The sequence below is a fragment of the Alosa sapidissima genome, chromosome 13, assembly GCF_018492685.1.
Source record: "Alosa sapidissima isolate fAloSap1 chromosome 13, fAloSap1.pri, whole genome shotgun sequence".
In the NCBI taxonomy this organism is placed as follows: Eukaryota; Metazoa; Chordata; class Actinopteri; order Clupeiformes; family Clupeidae; genus Alosa; species Alosa sapidissima.
In genome coordinates this window covers 9,833,182-9,850,040 of record NC_055969.1, presented here as the reverse complement: position 1 = coordinate 9,850,040, position 16,859 = coordinate 9,833,182, and the positions used below count along the sequence as shown (strand labels likewise).

Genomic DNA, 16,859 nt, shown 5'->3' with positions numbered 1-16,859 from the left:
TCTTACTCAAAATGTTCATTTTTAAACATCTCCTATGTATAGTCTTAAGTAGATTTGATTCCTGTATCAGGATGAAAAATAAATCTAGAAACCCCAGTCAGATTCTGTACACTTTCCTCAAACTTTATTGCCTCTGAAACACCTTAGCAAACAGAGCCGGTTGTGAACAGAAATGTACCATTGACCCAGCCCGGCTCTCATGGCTACAGCGGCCAAGCTACAAAAGAGTCAGCAAAACAGCTTTGGGGAGGAACAAATATTTCAGAGTAAAAAGAAAACAACAAAGGAGGGGGGAAAACAGAATTGAACTGCCAAACAGTCTTTATACAACCATATATATTACAGCTCAGAGTATTTACATATGTTCACAAGGCAAAAAAGTTGAATTACAAAATAATTTCCAAACATTTCCTCAGCAAATGGTTCCAATCCTTTAAGGATGTCATCAGGTATGTATGAACAAGGAATATATTTCGCTTTGCACACACTTCTCAGCTTTCCCTCTGAAGCACTGGGGGTTTCAGAGTTCAAATGAAAACAAGGCAATCAGCCTCTGGAACATTAAATGACATTTGATAAATGAGAGGGAAGCATTCTCAGTCTGAACAAAGACAGTGTTCCATCAAAAACAAGTCATATTTGAATGTGCAGATTTGACTGAACAGTTGAGAAGTTCAAAAAAAACAACAAAAAAAAAAAAACGAATGCTTATATACAAGAAGCAGCCTTCTTTGGAGGAATTCATCATGAAAAAAACAAACTCTTGTCTGCTGGACTATATTTTTCACGCCATCATTCGAACTCATGTGAAATAAATACATAAACCTTTTCTGTCCTTTATGACTCTACATGTAGCCTTTCCCTGGGATCCCCTTATTGAAATACCCTTGGAAACTGCCACTCCAGTGAGCTCCCAATTCATTTTTTATCCAGTATGGAGATCCATGAGTTTTTTAATTAATAAAAAAAGAAAAGAAATGAAATGAAGACATGATAAGACCTGTTGGCTCGGATAAAGAGCAGTGGCCTATGAGTCTGCGAGAGCCTCAGCCTCTAGTTGAGGTTGATTTCATTCACAAGTCCACACGATCCATGATCCGACTAGAGCATCATTAAAACAGCATTATTGCTCGACTCCCATGTTTCCTGCTGGCTGGCCACTGGGGCGGCCTCTCAGACGGCAGTAAACAACTCCAGCACTAGTTTATTCTCTGACTCAATGGAGATAAGGAGAAAAAAACAACAAAACAAAAAACAACACATTGGACACAACTAAGAAATACTTTGAAATCAAAATCCAAAAGTGCAAAATGGAAGGGTGGGGGGGGGATGAATGTAATTAATGCTCCTGTTCCCTCCTGATGGGGTGTGGAAAGAATTTGGGGAAGGTGCAGAAAGGGGGGGGGGGGAGGAATAAAGACTTAAGAATATGTATTATGATAGAAAATAAATAATGCACACATGTACTTGGTCATGATGACGACAAAAAGGAAAACCATCAATAAATATCTGCCGTGTTAAATCTAAAGCACATACCTTTCATACATCACAGTCCACCTGAACTCAAACCCTTTCACACCCTCACTGGGACTGACATGACCCAGCGTCTGACCCAAACCAGCCCAGACGTCCAGACAGCCCTTAACATTGCTCCCTTCCTGACCAGCACGGCCATAGTGCACCCTTCACCCTGATAACTGATATGCTCCATGCTGTACGATTAAAAAGTAAAGTCAAACTCATATGGTTGAATTCCACTTTGTAAATGCAGGCACTCGAATCTAAGGTACGAAAGGTCACAGGATTTGACACCAGCACTGACCTCTGGTAGTGGTTTGAACTACAGAAGAAAACAGCGATAAAGCAGCGATGTTGCTAGATATAAATATGTGATAAAAAAAGTGATTTTAAAAATAAAAAAAAATCTCGGCCACACAATCCAAACAGTCAAACGGCCGTGTGACACTGCAGACGTCCAACCGGACAAGACGTGCACACGCAGGAGGGCGGGAGGGTAGGCGTTTGAGAGCTACCGCTTCCTGTCGGGGCCTGCTCACAGGTGTTCAGCTTTGCCTCACTTCATGCTGGTTTAAAAGTCTTCATATTGAGGAGAATTGGGGGGGGGGGCATTTGTGAACTTGCCTCTGAACTCATGATGAAGCGAAAAGCCAAATGAGAGGGACAAAGGCTGACTCGCTTCTCTGGAGAAAACAAAACAAGCGCAACGAAGCACAGAAGAAGCATGAGCGCCCAGCACCAGTTCAAAGGTTAAAATGGCCCCTTCATGCGCACACACACACACACACACGCACACACACCAAGATGTTCCCACAAGCTCTAAGACTGCTACCATATCAGAATTCACTTTGGCCAAAAGGTGAGGAATTGCTGCACATCATGGTTTAGGGGGAAGGCTTTTCATACATTCAAAGGTTTCTCTGTTTGGGGTTGGGGGGGGGGCATCTGTAACCAATTTTAAATATAAGGCACAGATTTCATAATGACATCAACTAAAAGAAAAAAGCTGCTCAGCCTACTTCCAACAAAAATGCACAGACAACATGACTTTCTTCACCAGCCCCAGCCATGTGCAGTGCACACACTCAGAGCAAGTGGAGGCACCATGACACCCCTCTTCTCCAGATGTTGGTAATCCACACTGACAGCAACTCCCCATCACAGCTGAGGTGGTTGGGCTATCTGCCACAGCTGCTCTCTGGAAACATTACGCCATGTGCTCTTGCCCCCTGTGTGCGGTTTGATCCCCATGATTGGCTGATCACAAGATCCCATTGTTGATGACCACAGTTACGTCCATGCCCTTGAGACAGAGCGTGTTGCAGCGACAAGGACAGACTTCAAAGACTTCCCTCTACTGCAAAGCCCTCTATTTGGCTTGAGAGACATCAGCTGACCACTACAACCATCTCTCTCAGCCTGATGAACATCTGAAATTCAAGCTTACCATTTCATAGTACCCTAATACTGGACAATCCATTCCATAGGGGTCAGTTTTCTGTCGGACACCTACCTCTTGCGGCTAGCTAAATAACACTGAAATAAGGGAGGTGGGGCATTCAGCTTTTTCTGGAAAGCTTTTGTGTGTGAGCAGAATAGAGGCTCACACAAGCGGTCTGTTGGCTGTCTAATTATGCAGCATAAATTAATTTCATAAAAAAATCATCCAAAGCCAAAAACAACATGTCATTACCTTAGCAATAATAATCATACTAAAAATTAAGTACTTCAGGTGACGTCCCTAAAATAACAACTGTTATTTTTTTTTCCTTCACCCATCTGGTGTTTTTTCTCTCCCATTTGGTGTTGCCCAAAGGACATGAATGTGTGTCCGGCCTGATGGGTTCAATCCTTGTGATGAGCAGAATGTTTCTGGGGTAGTGTTGAAATACCTGTTGTCTGGGGTCTCGGCGCCGAAAATGGAGGGCATTGGATGAGAACTGATGGATGGCCAGACTGCCATGAATTCTCCCAACTCACTTAATGCAGAAAACCAACAGTACTGGGTGTGTTCTTGAGAACATGTATGTTTGTGTGTGTGTGTGTGTGTGTGTGTGTGTGTGTGTGTGTGTGTGTGTGTGTGTAAGGAGGAATGGAAGCTGAGAGCATTGGTGTAGATGCTGCTATGTGGGTTGTGCGTGTCGAGTCACAGTCACAGCACGTTTTGGCCAGCAGCAGCACCGCCGCTCCTGAGGAGACTATGGTGGCCAGAGAAGGACCACTGAGGGGTTAAAACACGACAGGAGGGAGGGCTGCCATGGGACTGAAATGAACTAAAAAAAGTGCCAGAGTATCCAGTTTTGAGTTATCCCCCTAAACTGGTGCTTTTCTGTGCCATTCTGAAAATGCACTAGAGTTGCGGGAGTTGTTGGGGAGAGATGGTTGCGTGTGTGTGTGTGTGTGTTTGTGTGTGTGTGTGTAAGCAGGGTGGTTGGTCAGTGTGTCTGTTGGGAGTCCTGTCGAAGCCAGTGGAGGCCCTGCCGTGTGTAGCGCACCACTGCGCTCATGGTGGACAGCAAAGTCAAAGGGCCGATGGCAGAGTCCAACTCCCCTAGCACCCCTGCACGAAGATGAAGATACGGTAAAAATACATACACAAGTCTAGGAAGCTCAATCAGACTCAATTCAGTGCTCTTAGAGGGACAACACTGTATGATGCATTTCATAATCAACAGTTATTCACCCACAATCTTCTGAATTATGTTCTATGAGCCAAAATTAACTTTTCAAAAAATACTGCCGCCTACTGGCCAAGAAAGTAGCAAGAAGGCCTGAAGAAGGTTCCTAAGCCAACTAAGCTGTCAATTCCTCAAGCTTATCACACACTATCATTTTACATCTAATATAGTTCACAGGCTCTTCAGCAAGCCCCACTTCCTCTTTCTCTCCATGCTGCACACAAACCACAGTGGGATTTGTTTAGTAGCACTGCACTTAGCTAAACCAAGTGTGTTCTGCTAACCAGGGGGTGTGTTTCTCAAAATCATAGTTGCTAACCTGTTAGCTGTTAGTTGGTTGGCAATTGAAAATTGCATTGCAACCAACAAAGTTGCTAACTTGTATGGTTTTGGGAAACGTGCCCCAGGAGCTCAACTAATGACTTCAACTATGTAGAGGAGGCTTAGATGTGAAAAACAAACAGCAGTGGGGCTCAGTTGAGGACTGAGAACCTCTCATCTAGCCATTACAGATGTGCTTCATCTCTAGAGCTGAAGTATTTCAAAGCATTTTCCACTAAACAAAGACCAAGACCTAGATGGGTCTGCTAATGGTCACAACCTAAGGTGATGTGTGGAATCGAGCGCTGCGGAGCGGCCTGCTTACCGCTGCCTTTGGGGGCCATCTCCTCGGCCTGCTCCCAGACACTGTGCGCGCTGAGGAAGAGGGCGGTGATGCTGACGTAGGTGGACGCCACCTGGTGGATGGCCTGTGGCAGTGCCACCGTGTTGGCCGGCGCCGTGGCCGAGCTGTGGCTGGAGCTGCTGGAGCTGGCCGGAGACGCCATGGGAGACATCTGGGAGGGGGTACTGGTAGCCCTGTAGGAGAGGAGGAGAGGGGGGGGGGGGCGAGAGAGAGAGAGAGAGAGAGAGAGAGAGAGCGAGAGAGAGGGGTAAAAGGAAAAAAGAAAAGGAGGTGAGCACCTGCTTCAACAGTTTCTTCTTGCATGTGCCAATTTGAGGCTGTTTTGTGCCTTTGCACTGAGCAGCGCAGAGACGGTTCGGGCCCAGTGGCTGCCAGCAGGGCCCTGGCACACAGGAAGAAGCCGCTGTGGCCGCACACACAGGAAGTGGGGTGCTTACTTTGAGACGCGAGGGGAAGGAGACGTCTTGCAGCTCTGCAAACAGACAGACGGAGGGGAAAAAAAGAGACACAGAAGAGCGCTTTTATTAATGAGGCTCCTGCCACTTTCCACTCGCTGCAGCACCATCCCACAGTCACAGGCACAGTCACAGGCAATTACAGATGCCCGCAAGAACTCCCCAGGACAGTCACGCACCAGGGATTTATACTCAGGTGTTAACAAAGAGGAGTTTGTCGTCTATGTGTGTGTGTGTGTGTGTGTAAATAATTTTGTATTTATGTAAGGTGCAGACAGACACATAAACACAAACAGTGTGAAATTCTCACATCTGACAGAAAGGAGAATGTCCTACCTTGAAATGGTCAGTGAGGGTTCTGGAGTACCTAAGTGCTGCTTCGCGTTTGTAGCGGAACATGGCCATCTGCAGTAGCGACTGGAACCTCATGCTGAACATAAAGCACAAACAGCACGGCGGTCAGAGCACAGCCAGGGGAGAGCGTTAACGAGCCGCTAGCTTGAGCTCTGGCTCGCTTGAACACTGGCATTGCTCTCTGGTGGGTGGGTTGGCCGTTTAGAAACGGGGAAACATAAAGGAACAAGCAAAGTGCTCCTTCGCGCTCACCATAAAATGGCAAAGTCTTTCTCTGACGCAGGGCTGGCTGGGTCGGAGTAGCTCCGCAGTTTTAAGATGAACCTGCAGAGGGGGGGGGGGTGAGGTGAGAGGAGAGAGGAGAGAGTAGAGAGTGAGCAGAAAGCTGAAGGAGAGAAAAAAAAGCAGGTAGGAATTTCCAGAGGGCTAAACAGAGGCTGCTCGGCTGGCTGGCTGGCTGGCTAGCTGGCTGACTCACCTGATCAGGACCACCGTCTCAGAGAACATGGTGTACGCTGACTTTGGCGTCTGGGGATCCATCTCCATGGCAATACCACTCTCCACAAAGGACAGGGCAGCTTCCAGGTAGATGAAGGACTTGCCCACCTTCTCGGACTGCACAATCAGTAAAGTGTGTGTGTGTTTGAGTGTTTCACACAAAAGGACAAAGACAGAAAATACAAGGTTAGTTTCCATCAAGTAACGAAATAAGAAATCAATACAGAGCTTAAAGATTGAGAGCCCATAGATAATTATGGGCTGTAGCGGCATTACCATGGCATCAGCTTTGTGCTTCAGTTTTTTGGCTTCCTTCATGTGATGCTCCACAGAATACTGCCTGTGTGAACAATACAAGTGTTACATGATGTTTTATATCCGCGTCAACAATCTGATACAATATAATAATGTGAAGGGCAAACATCAATGGGGCATATGAATTCATAACTCAGCGATTATAACATTGAACAATATGTTAAAAACAGTTTCCGCTGTGGACACCTGAAATTGAAAACAACGTTATGGATTGAAAACAATTTAATTTATTTTCTAAAACTGATAGTTCTGGTCCTTGATTGTGATTGGCTGAATCGTATTCGATGCCGTTGTAAAATGCAGCATAAACATACATACACCTTGACCGCATTTCGTTCTATATTACTGCGCTACCATAACTTGATACAAAAGTTAAAGTAGCTGCGTCTCGACGTTGCTTGGCAACCATTCAGATAGAGGAAATGGCGGAAGAATGATTATCTAGGAATAACTTGTTATATTTCTAGTTGCTGTGCCTTTACTTTATGAAACTTTGCCAGGTATTTATAGTAACAGTTTTAGAAAAGCAATAAGCCACTCGAGTCCGTAGGTTACACTGATTGTGTAACCTACGGCCTTTCGGGGCTTATTGCTAAATTCTACTTGATCATACAGTAGTTGACAGAATAATGTACAACAATAAAAGTTCTTTAAGAGCAGCTTGGATATCTAACCATAAATAGGAAATGTTCTAATCATCTGTTCAAGCCTTGCAAGTCAGAGCCCCCTCTAATGCCCTTACTACACCAGGTATATGCCATATCTACTCCAAGGCCAGTGCCTCACCTGTCGTCCAGTTTGAGCAGGACTCTGTTTGAGGCTGGAGTCCGTTTGGGCTGGGCGGGTTCTGGGACTGCAAAGCTGCTCTTTGGTGACTTCTGCCAACGACACGGACAAAGTATGAAATACAAGAGTGATACGATGGCAAGAAAACATCAGAATAAAGTAGCTATTGTGGAAATAATGCACTTCTAATGAACTAAAATCATTACAAAGATTTCACAACAAAAAGTGTGTGTGTGTGTGTGTGTGTGTGTATTAACATTACTTTACCTTGCCAGTCTTTGTGTGCTCACTGCGCTTGCTGGAGCTCTTCTTGTGCTTGACTTCGCCATCGCCAGTCGCTTTGGACTCCGACACGTCGGCCAGGGGTCTCTTGTGTCCGGCACCCTTGGCCGGCTCCTGTGCTGCGGGGGCTAGTGTGCTGGAGCTCGGGGCCTTCTCTTTCTTCTTCTTCTTCTTCTTGCGCTCCTTCTCTTCCACCGCAGTCTTAGGGGCTCTGCAGGGACACGGCCCAGAGGACATGTTAGCGACGTGGAGTACGCTAGGCTATGTCGGGCCTGGATTACAGGGACTTTCCATCTAACTGTCTTTTTCATCAAAGGCTACACCCACAAACCTGCTCTGCTTTTTTTTAAGTCATTATATATCAGCTCTTGATTATGTCAGTGAATGCAGCAGGGTTTTTTTTTTGGGGGGGAGTTTGTTTGTTGTTTAAACTGTACTAACCATGCATTTGCTAAAACATAAATTTCACTCAAGCACCAAAGTAACATCACAACAGAGTACATAAATGCATAATGTAACTAATTCGGGATAAAGAGGAATCGGTAACACTTTACTTGACAGTATCGACATAAGAGTGACATGACACGGTCATGACACATGAACCCTAGCCCTAACCCTAACCCTCACCCCTAACCTTAACCCTAAACCTAACCCCAACTTGTTATGACAAAAACTGAATGTCACTTCATAACAAAAACATTATGTCATAACTTGTTTTTGACACGTTCATGACAGTGTCATGTCACTCTTATGTCGATACTGTCAAGTAAAGTATAACCGAGAAATCTCTTCAATGGTTCCAGACAGATTCCCGTGTCCACTCACTCAGCTTTGCTGGAGCCAGGGCAGGATGGTGCTATGGGGGAGGACGATATCTTGAGCTCCTTGTCCAGTTTTAACTTCTTCCTGGGCTGAGACTTGTCCTCTTTCTCCGCCTGCAAGACACGTCACAGAATGAGGCATCAGCTAGACACATCAGCTAGAGACCATTCTAACCCACATCCTTGCACAGCAGCAACCTGCCTGTCTTTTGTTGTGCCACTGTGCCACATAATTCTCCTGCAAATGCATCTCAAAAGTAAATCTCATAAACTAGCAAAAATCAACTGCAAGTCCCTGATGTGTTTTTAAAACAAACACATGGCTGCAAGTCACAAAGTGGGGCAATGGGCAATGAATAATGCATGCTTTCATTGTGACGCTAAAAAAAATGTTGCACGAGAGTATGTGTGCATATATATCTGTATGCGCGTGTGTGTGTGTGTGTGTGTGTGTGTGTGTGTGTGTGTTGATGTGTTTACAGGCAGAGGCGTTTGGCACCGAGTGACTCGGCACACGCAGGCTCATCTCACTAAGAGTCGACGCAGATGGCGTATAACGTGACAGCGGCGGTGGCGGGGGCAGAGGAGAGGCTGAGTCACGGGGCTCTCCAGCTCCACTTGCCCGGCCTCCAGGGCAGGGAGTCACTCGCCCCGCCAGCTGAGCCTACCCACCGGCCACGCCAGTGACTCACTCCGGCTCGGCCTGTCTGGCTCAGGGGTTTTACACTAGGGCTCGCAAGAACACGCCTGCTAGTCCCGCATGCTTTTTTTTTACGAGTGAGTAAACCGAGCAAACACACACATTTCACACCGAATGCAGACAAGTGGGCTGAGCACAAACAGACACCGGGGCCCTGCCCTGAAGAGACCATGATTCATCAACTGATTAACTGCTGCAATATTTACCAACAGTACAGTAAGTCAATTGCATACAAAGTGCATGGTTCAATTTGTATGTAGGAGAAACAGAAGTGAAACCCACGGATCTCTTTCTGCTGGCTTTGGCTGGTGCAGCGTCTGCGGCAGCGTCTCCCCTCTCGGCCCTCTTCTGTCCCGGCTCAGCGGAGCCCCCCGTGGCGGGGGGCCGGGCAGCCTTAGGCGCGGAGGGCACCCTGGTGAGTAGGCTGAGCTGGATCTTGACCAGCAGGGTGCGCGGCGCCTCCGGCGCGGTCTTGCCAGGCGCGTCGTCGTCCGGCCTGTTGACCTGTGCGGGGGAGCGGTCCCGCTGTTTCTTCTTCTTCGATGAGGACTTCGGCAGGCCGTCACTTCGGCCGCCTCCGCTGCTCCGGCTCTTGACCGACGGTAAGGGGAGAGGGGGAGGGGGCGCATGGGCTAGAGAGTCCGGCTCTGCCTCCTTGGGCAGGGACAGCTTCACAGTGACCTTAGGGGCAGCCTCTTTCGCCTTCTTCTTGTCGGTGCGCTTGGCAGCCTTCTTGTCGGCTTTCGAGCCGACTTTGGTCGGGGCCTTGGCTGGGACTGCTTTCGTCTTCACTTTGGGCCGGTCGGCGAGGGAGGGATCTTTTTGATGGGAGGTCAACTCCTTGCTGACCACGTGACGCGAGGCGTCTTCGGGCCGGGGGGCTTTGCTGCTTGAACTCGGCTTCTTGTTGGCCACCGTCTTCCTGGCCCCACTGTCCACATCACTGGGTGGGGAGGGAGACTGGGACCTAACGTGCTGGCTTGGACCAGATGGCTTTGACTCAGGGTCTTTGACCTCTGGCCGTGAGGGGGACGTATGAGAACTGAAGTTGTAATGAGCTGGTGTGGTAGTCTCTGAATTGTAGTTGTAGTGGGGCGGTGTGCTAGGCTCAGTCCGCACAGGTGAACTGTGGGAGTTGTAATTATAGTGCGTTGGTGTTGTGGTCTCTGGCTGCACGGGGGAGATGTGCGAGTTGTAGCTGTAGTGTGCTGGGCTGGCAGACTCTGGCCGCGCAGGTGAACTATGGGAGTTGTAGTGCTGGGGCGTGCTGGTCTCCTCCCGCGGTTTGGGGCTGGAGGCAGGACTGGAAGGAGAACAGTGCAACGCATCCCCTTGCGTCTCCACGCTCAGGCTGGGCTGCGGATCCTTCAGCTCCAGCCAGCGACCCAGCTGCCACTCATTCACCGCAGGGCCATCAGCCTGCATGCCACACACACACACGCAAACAGTAACACACAAACACACACAGAAATGACATACAAAGAGACACACATAAAAAAACAAACAATGACAACTACTCCACTTTGTTCAGTCTTCCCATACAATCAATTTACAATCTACAACATCTAACATGCTAATGCTAACTGGCATGCTAATTGTCTAAATGTTTCCAGACTTTCCTTCTGTGTAAACACCCACACAACTACATTAGTTCATTGACCTGATTGTAAAAATGTTCACTATTGTCATTTCAATTCATTTTTATATACTCTATATATATATATATATATACACACATATACATACACACTATAACAATTGTTTGTTGATTGTTATTCTAATGTTGCAAGTCACTTTGGATAAAGGCATACACATAAACACACTTAAAACCGCAGTTAAATGGGACTTTTTACATAAAGGGATAGTGAACTATTCTGACTAGGTACAAACCTGAATGCAAGTGAAACACATTATTGGCTTCCAAAAAAGCAGTGGGTGGTTGTTGGCAACCAGGCCCAATGCTTACTCAACACAACCAATAAAAAAAACAGCCAAGCAAAAGAAGGGATGGATGTGTGTGTGTGTGTGTGTGTGTGTGTGTGTGTGTGTGTGTGTAGCATTATGTTCTTTCACTTATTTGTACATTCGAGTGTGTGTGTTCATCTTTGTGGTTGGTTGTTGCGTGTATGTTTGTTGTTGCGTGTATGTTTGTTGGTGTGTGTGTGTGTGTGTGTGTGTGTGTGCGCATTTGTGTACCTTGGCTGGAGGAGGGGGGCTGGCTATATGAGGAGGTGGGGCTTCCTCCAGCTCCTCCCCTCCACTCTCGCTGCTCTCACTATCGGACTCGGAGCCAGAGCTGCTCTCTGATTCGCTGGAGCTTGCAGTCTCCCCCTCACTGGAGCGCGCTGGCGCCACTCTGACAAACACACACACACACAAAGTCTATTAGGCCTAACCAATACACCAAACTTACTCAGCATTTGTAATCATGCAAATGAATATAAACATGCATCACATACAGATCAAACGCAACCTGCTTTCTCACTCACAGATATCATTTATCGCACAGCAGAATAACAATGCACTGGTATAAAATAATATGCAAAAAATAATAATAAACACTTACAACTCTCCCAAAAGAAACAGAATTACGACTCAAGTACAAACCCCATGCATTCACTCATACACACCCATCAAATTAGCATTAGCAAAAAGCATTTGTGCAAAGCATTTTACATAAATTAAGACCAATAGCTATTACATCCTTGCATTCTATGAACCATCTAAACCTTTCAGTTCTCTGGCCGGCTCAAAATGGACAGCCAAGAGAGGATAGCAAGAGACATAGTGGGTGAGAAGGAAGGAGGACAGGCAGCTCGATGGCATGCGCGCGTGTGTGTGTGTGTGTGTGTGTGTGTGTGTGTGTGTGTGTGTGTTGGAGGTCTGAGGCTGCCGATGTGGCCCATCCATTCCAAGCTGACTGGGAGTGTGTGAAGTGGCAGGCGTTTGTAAACACTGAGGCTGGGAGATAAACAGCGGGCTGGCTGGGGTCGCAGCTGCTCACACGTGACTGCCCACTCCTGGCCACTGCTGGGTCCACTGGGAGATCTAGAGCCTTCTGAAGTCACAGACGGCAGAGACCTGACCACATCCCAAACCAGAGAGGACATGCAACTACGGATGCCTCTCAATGCTGCAGTAAGCTCAGTCAGAGAGAAGGATTTCTATCTTGGTCAACAAAGGCGTCAGAGAGACTACATCCCAAGTATTATTTAAGCAGAACAAATCGATCAAAACCGATTAACCAATGACGTCATGATATCTATTAAACTGCAAAGTTAAACAAGATGGTGTACGCATGCAATAAATAAGTAACTGTGGCTTTAAAAAAACTGTCAGCAGTAAAATGGGGCCTGGGGCCACAAAGACAAAGAGGCCCAAAAATGTGTGTGTGGGAGTGAACTCAACGGCACACAGGCAAGAGGAAGCCCTCTGGGCCCTCAGCGCTGAGGGGTGGGGACACAGCTCATCTGAATGGAACTCCTGTGTGTATGTGCGTGTGTGTGTATATGTGTGTGCTCATGTGCATGTACGCACATACACAAGCATGCATACACGCAAGCGCAAGGGCAAGCACACACACACACACACACACGATCTATTTGTTTTAAGCAGGTATACATTGCCTGTGTGTGTGTGTGTGTGTGTGTGTGTGTGTGTGTGTGTGTTCTGTTTTTACATTGACAGTGTATATTATATGAAATGTCTATAGACTGTTTGTCTGTGTGTATGTGCGTATGCATGTATCTATGTGTGTATGTATGCATACACTGTATACATATTTATAGGTCTGAGTATGTGCATGTGATGGTGTTTAAGATTGTTTGTTCGGAATATGATGCTACAAGGCAGTATGTATGTGGCCTGTGTGTGTTAAATTTGTCCTGGTCACAGTGGAGCTTATATCCGCTGGCCTCACCTGCACACATCCTCTATTAATACCGTCGGCTTTTGCCTCCCATCTCCCCTGAGCCAAGCTTAACCGCAGCGCCCAGCAGCCCTTTGACCTAGCTCCCACAATGCAACACGCCTCATCTAACCCCAAGACCCTAGTAGCTCTCTGACACAATTCCCACAATGCAACGCACCACATCTAAACCCATGACCCTAGTAGCCCTATGACGCAATTCCCACAATGCATCAGGCCTCTTCTAAACCCAAGACCCTAGTAGCCCTCTGAAACGATTCCCACAATGCATCAGGCCTCTTCTAAACCCAAGACCCTTGCAGCCCTCTGACGCAGTTTCAACAATGCATAACTGCAGCTGAACAGATCCTTCAGAAGATAAGTATACCATCTCTCAATCCTCTCTGCTAAAGCCAAATGAAACAGCCAATAAACACAGCTCCCATAATGCACCTTGGCCCAGGTCCTCATCTACACTCCATCTATGCATTTCCCAAAGACTTAAGGCCTTACCTTACCTGATAATGCACGGCCCGATATCTCTGTGACCACAAAAAGGCCCATATAAAAGTACACATGCAGAGGAAACACTAAGTCACTTCCAGAGTTCAAGCTGCAGGGCATCACGTGCACTCCAGGAAAATCCATCTCTTCCCGAGAACAGAAAAAACAGCAGCGGGCAGCAGTCTCCGGCGCGGTCAGAGGTGTGCACATCGATTACAAACGGATTTCTGAGCTCCCATTTTAGAGCCCAGGCTTGGTGGACAGAGACGGCGCTCAACACAAGCCAGCTCTGTGTTCACATGGCCGTTCATGGAGACGGCTGACTTTAACGTGACGCACATGTGCTGCGCGTACCCAGAGAAATGGACCATGCTTCCCCATTAACTTCCCCAGCAAAAAAAGGCCAAAGGGTCGGTTTGCATGTTTACTGAGTGATAATCAAATGTCTGTGAGGAAACAACCGGAACTGCTTTAAATGCAATGCAAACAAACGTAACGTTAATCAGTGGAAAGTGAAGGTGAAGGGGAAGTATGGTAAAAGAAGAGATGGAAGAAATATGCATCTTATGACCCAACCGACAGGGACCGTGGTGAGACCCGCCACGGAGCCCAGAGCGTCACATCAGTGTGTACACGTGAGTGTGTGTATGCATGCACACAAGACCAAGCCACCACTCATGTGACAATCAAGCCTTCCACACACACACACACACACACACGTCTGGTTTCTTGGCTATTTCTACAGACGTCTGGACAGACATCTACACCACACAGCCCAGGGCTGCTGCTGTCTGGGGCGTTCGTCGGCATGGTGACCTGACTGTGACCTCATCATGAGCACGGAGCATGGGGGGGGGAAGAGGAGAGGAGACTCACGGGGGCTCAGGCTGACAGGACAGCGCAGGTGGTGGCGGAGGAGGAGAAGAGGAGCCACGCCAGGCCTCATGCTCTGTGGAGAGAGAGAGCAAGAGAGAGAGAGAGAGAGAGAGAGAGAGAGATTAGATGTCTATTAGGGGTGTCACGATTCTCCAAATCCTCGATTCTATTTAATTGTCGATTTTAAAGTCACGATTCGATTCGATTTTCAATCTTTTTTTAATATTACTATTAATGCATTCCTTATATGTTACTTACTTTTTTTGGCCTTTTCCTTTTCTGTTTCAGGGAGCTTTTATTTTGAAACCGCTTTTTATTTTTAAACCATTCCGACCGCGAGGTTGTAATGTAAACAGAACAAACATTAGGCTAAACACAGACGTAAAAAAAATAGTGAAATAAAACAACACAGATTGATCATTTGATTGTTTCATCAGACTCCGACGAGACCCATGGTTAGTGTTCATGGAATATGTATCTATGATACTTATCAAGGTGCATTTTAAGCCTTAAAGTAATTTGTAACTAGATCTTTTCACTTGCTAAGTTGAGTAGGCTAAGTTGTTAATTGACGTGAATGAACGACAAAATACTTCCACACTGGTGATTTCAGAGTAGGAAGAGGGGCTTCAATTTTGGTCGGTTGATGTGTATATTTTAACTGGCTGCAGCCTAACATTAGAGGATTGTTGACGCCGCAGTTCAGCACGTGTGTGTGTGTGTGTGTGTGTGCGCGCGTCCTGGCATATATGCTGGACTTGACATTGGGGGTGTGGCCGCATCATCAATTCTATTTTTGAGTTCGAAGTTCGTTCGATTTCGATATAAAATTGAAATCGTGACACCCCTACTGTCTATCTGTTGTCCCTATTGTTGTAGACCTGGTGATGCAAAGCATATGAGCTTTTGTGGAGAGAGAGTGTGTTTATAATTAGTGTCTGTTTCAGTGTCCAGTGTGTGTGAGTGTGTGTATGTGTATGTGTGTGTGTGTGTGTGTGTGTGTGTGTGCACGCACCAGTCACAGCTTGGCCCGCTGCACAAGAAGAACTGTCAACACGTGAGATCGCTTTGATGGTTCAGCGTCCACTGGAGGATTTTTAAAAGCCCACATTTACCAGTGACCGTGATATAAAGTGACAGCAGCACACTCTGTGTGTGTGTGCACGCAATTTCTTGTGCATGTGTTTGTGTGTGTGAGTGCATGTGCGAGACTGTGGCCTTTTGTTTATGTACATACAGTATGTGAGCTGTGTGCTCACTGTGGTGGTTGTTTAGAATGAGAGCAGTTCACAGCTGTCTTTTACAGTAAACCACATAAACACACTCCTCTTCCACATTCACTCTCTCTCCCTCTCCCCCTCGCTCATACTCTCTCAACATACACAAAGAAAACTTTCCACAGAAGAATTTGGCTAATCATGCATGCCTTTGGAGCGTGAGTTTACTATAACTTATAGTTATAGACCCTTTTTCATTGCTTAAACTCACAGCACAAGTTACAGATTCCAGGTCTTAAGTTTACTTACTTTGGACCGAGTATCCAGAGTGTCCATGCTGGGACTCCTGCGAAGAGAGATGAAGGACGGCATAAGACCAGAGGGAATATCAGCTTTACGCGCTTCACATTTCAGCCCCCCCCCCCCCCCTCAGCGTGTCTGTCTGTGTGAGGCCATCTACACTATGTCGGATACAAATGTATCTGACGCACTTTCGTTACGATTCGCCCTCCCTTCCACATAAGACCATCGGATCAGTGTCCGAAGTGGAGCAATTTGGATCCGCTGGAGACCCCGAACTCTGTCTGTCTGTGTCCGTCCATCCTGCATGAGCTTGTCAGGGTGGAGCTGGACAGCCTGGACTACCCCAGAGAGAAGGCCGGGAAAGGCCCAGTGAGAGCCATACTCTCTACAACTTCAGCACATATCTGTGGCTTGTACAGTTTATGTTGTTCCCATACACATACAACATACCAGACAGTTTTCTAATAATATTTTCCCCCTTTTCTGAGATCATTTTTCATCATTGAAGCAGAGGAGGAAGATTTAGGGTTTGTTTAGTTTAGTTTTAAGAGCTCCAGGGACAGAGAGAGGATGATGTCGGGATAGGTGACGTTTTTTTTAAGGGGGTCCTGGAAGACGTCTGAGGAGATATGGAGAGCCGCTTCAGACAAAACACAGACCTCCTCCCCCAGTTTCTGGAGCGCGGAGGAACTTCCCGCCAACGACACTGTGCCCGCAAACCACGCCAGGCGCTCGCCTCGCTAACACACAATCACGCTAAACAGCTGTCTGAGAGAACTAGGCTATGCATTCGCAATCCATTGCATCACTTCCCGTAAGCGCAACATGTGGAAACAAAAATTAGAGACTATGAGAGAAAAGAGGCAGAACTGACGAAAAGGGAAAGAGAAAAAAAGGCACAAAACAGCAGCAGAGTCGAGCGGGTGGGTGGGAGAGAGAGAGAGAGAGAGAGAGAGAGAG

At 46.9% G+C, this 16,859-nt stretch overlaps 1 protein-coding gene across 3 annotated transcripts in view; it reads right to left on the bottom strand.

The window, feature by feature from the left end:
* Nucleotides 1–97: 97 nt before the first annotated feature.
* Nucleotides 98–16,859, bottom strand: part of aff1 (AF4/FMR2 family, member 1) — a 40,488-nt gene continuing 23,726 nt past the window's right edge. For all 3 annotated transcript variants that reach the window (XM_042060051.1, XM_042060050.1, XM_042060049.1), the window contains exons 6-19: nt 15,906–15,942; nt 14,380–14,452; nt 11,289–11,448; nt 9,375–10,511; nt 8,397–8,506; nt 7,557–7,782; nt 7,290–7,381; nt 6,465–6,528; nt 6,169–6,305; nt 5,943–6,014; nt 5,673–5,766; nt 5,319–5,353; nt 4,843–5,054; nt 98–4,078 (exon numbers count right to left, since the gene is read on the bottom strand). In XM_042060051.1, the coding sequence (XP_041915985.1) occupies nt 3,954–4,078; nt 4,843–5,054; nt 5,319–5,353; nt 5,673–5,766; nt 5,943–6,014; nt 6,169–6,305; nt 6,465–6,528; nt 7,290–7,381; nt 7,557–7,782; nt 8,397–8,506; nt 9,375–10,511; nt 11,289–11,448; nt 14,380–14,452; nt 15,906–15,942 (2,574 nt within the window). In that variant the 3' untranslated portion in view covers nt 98–3,953. The remainder of the gene's footprint in view (nt 4,079–4,842; nt 5,055–5,318; nt 5,354–5,672; nt 5,767–5,942; nt 6,015–6,168; nt 6,306–6,464; nt 6,529–7,289; nt 7,382–7,556; nt 7,783–8,396; nt 8,507–9,374; nt 10,512–11,288; nt 11,449–14,379; nt 14,453–15,905; nt 15,943–16,859) is intronic.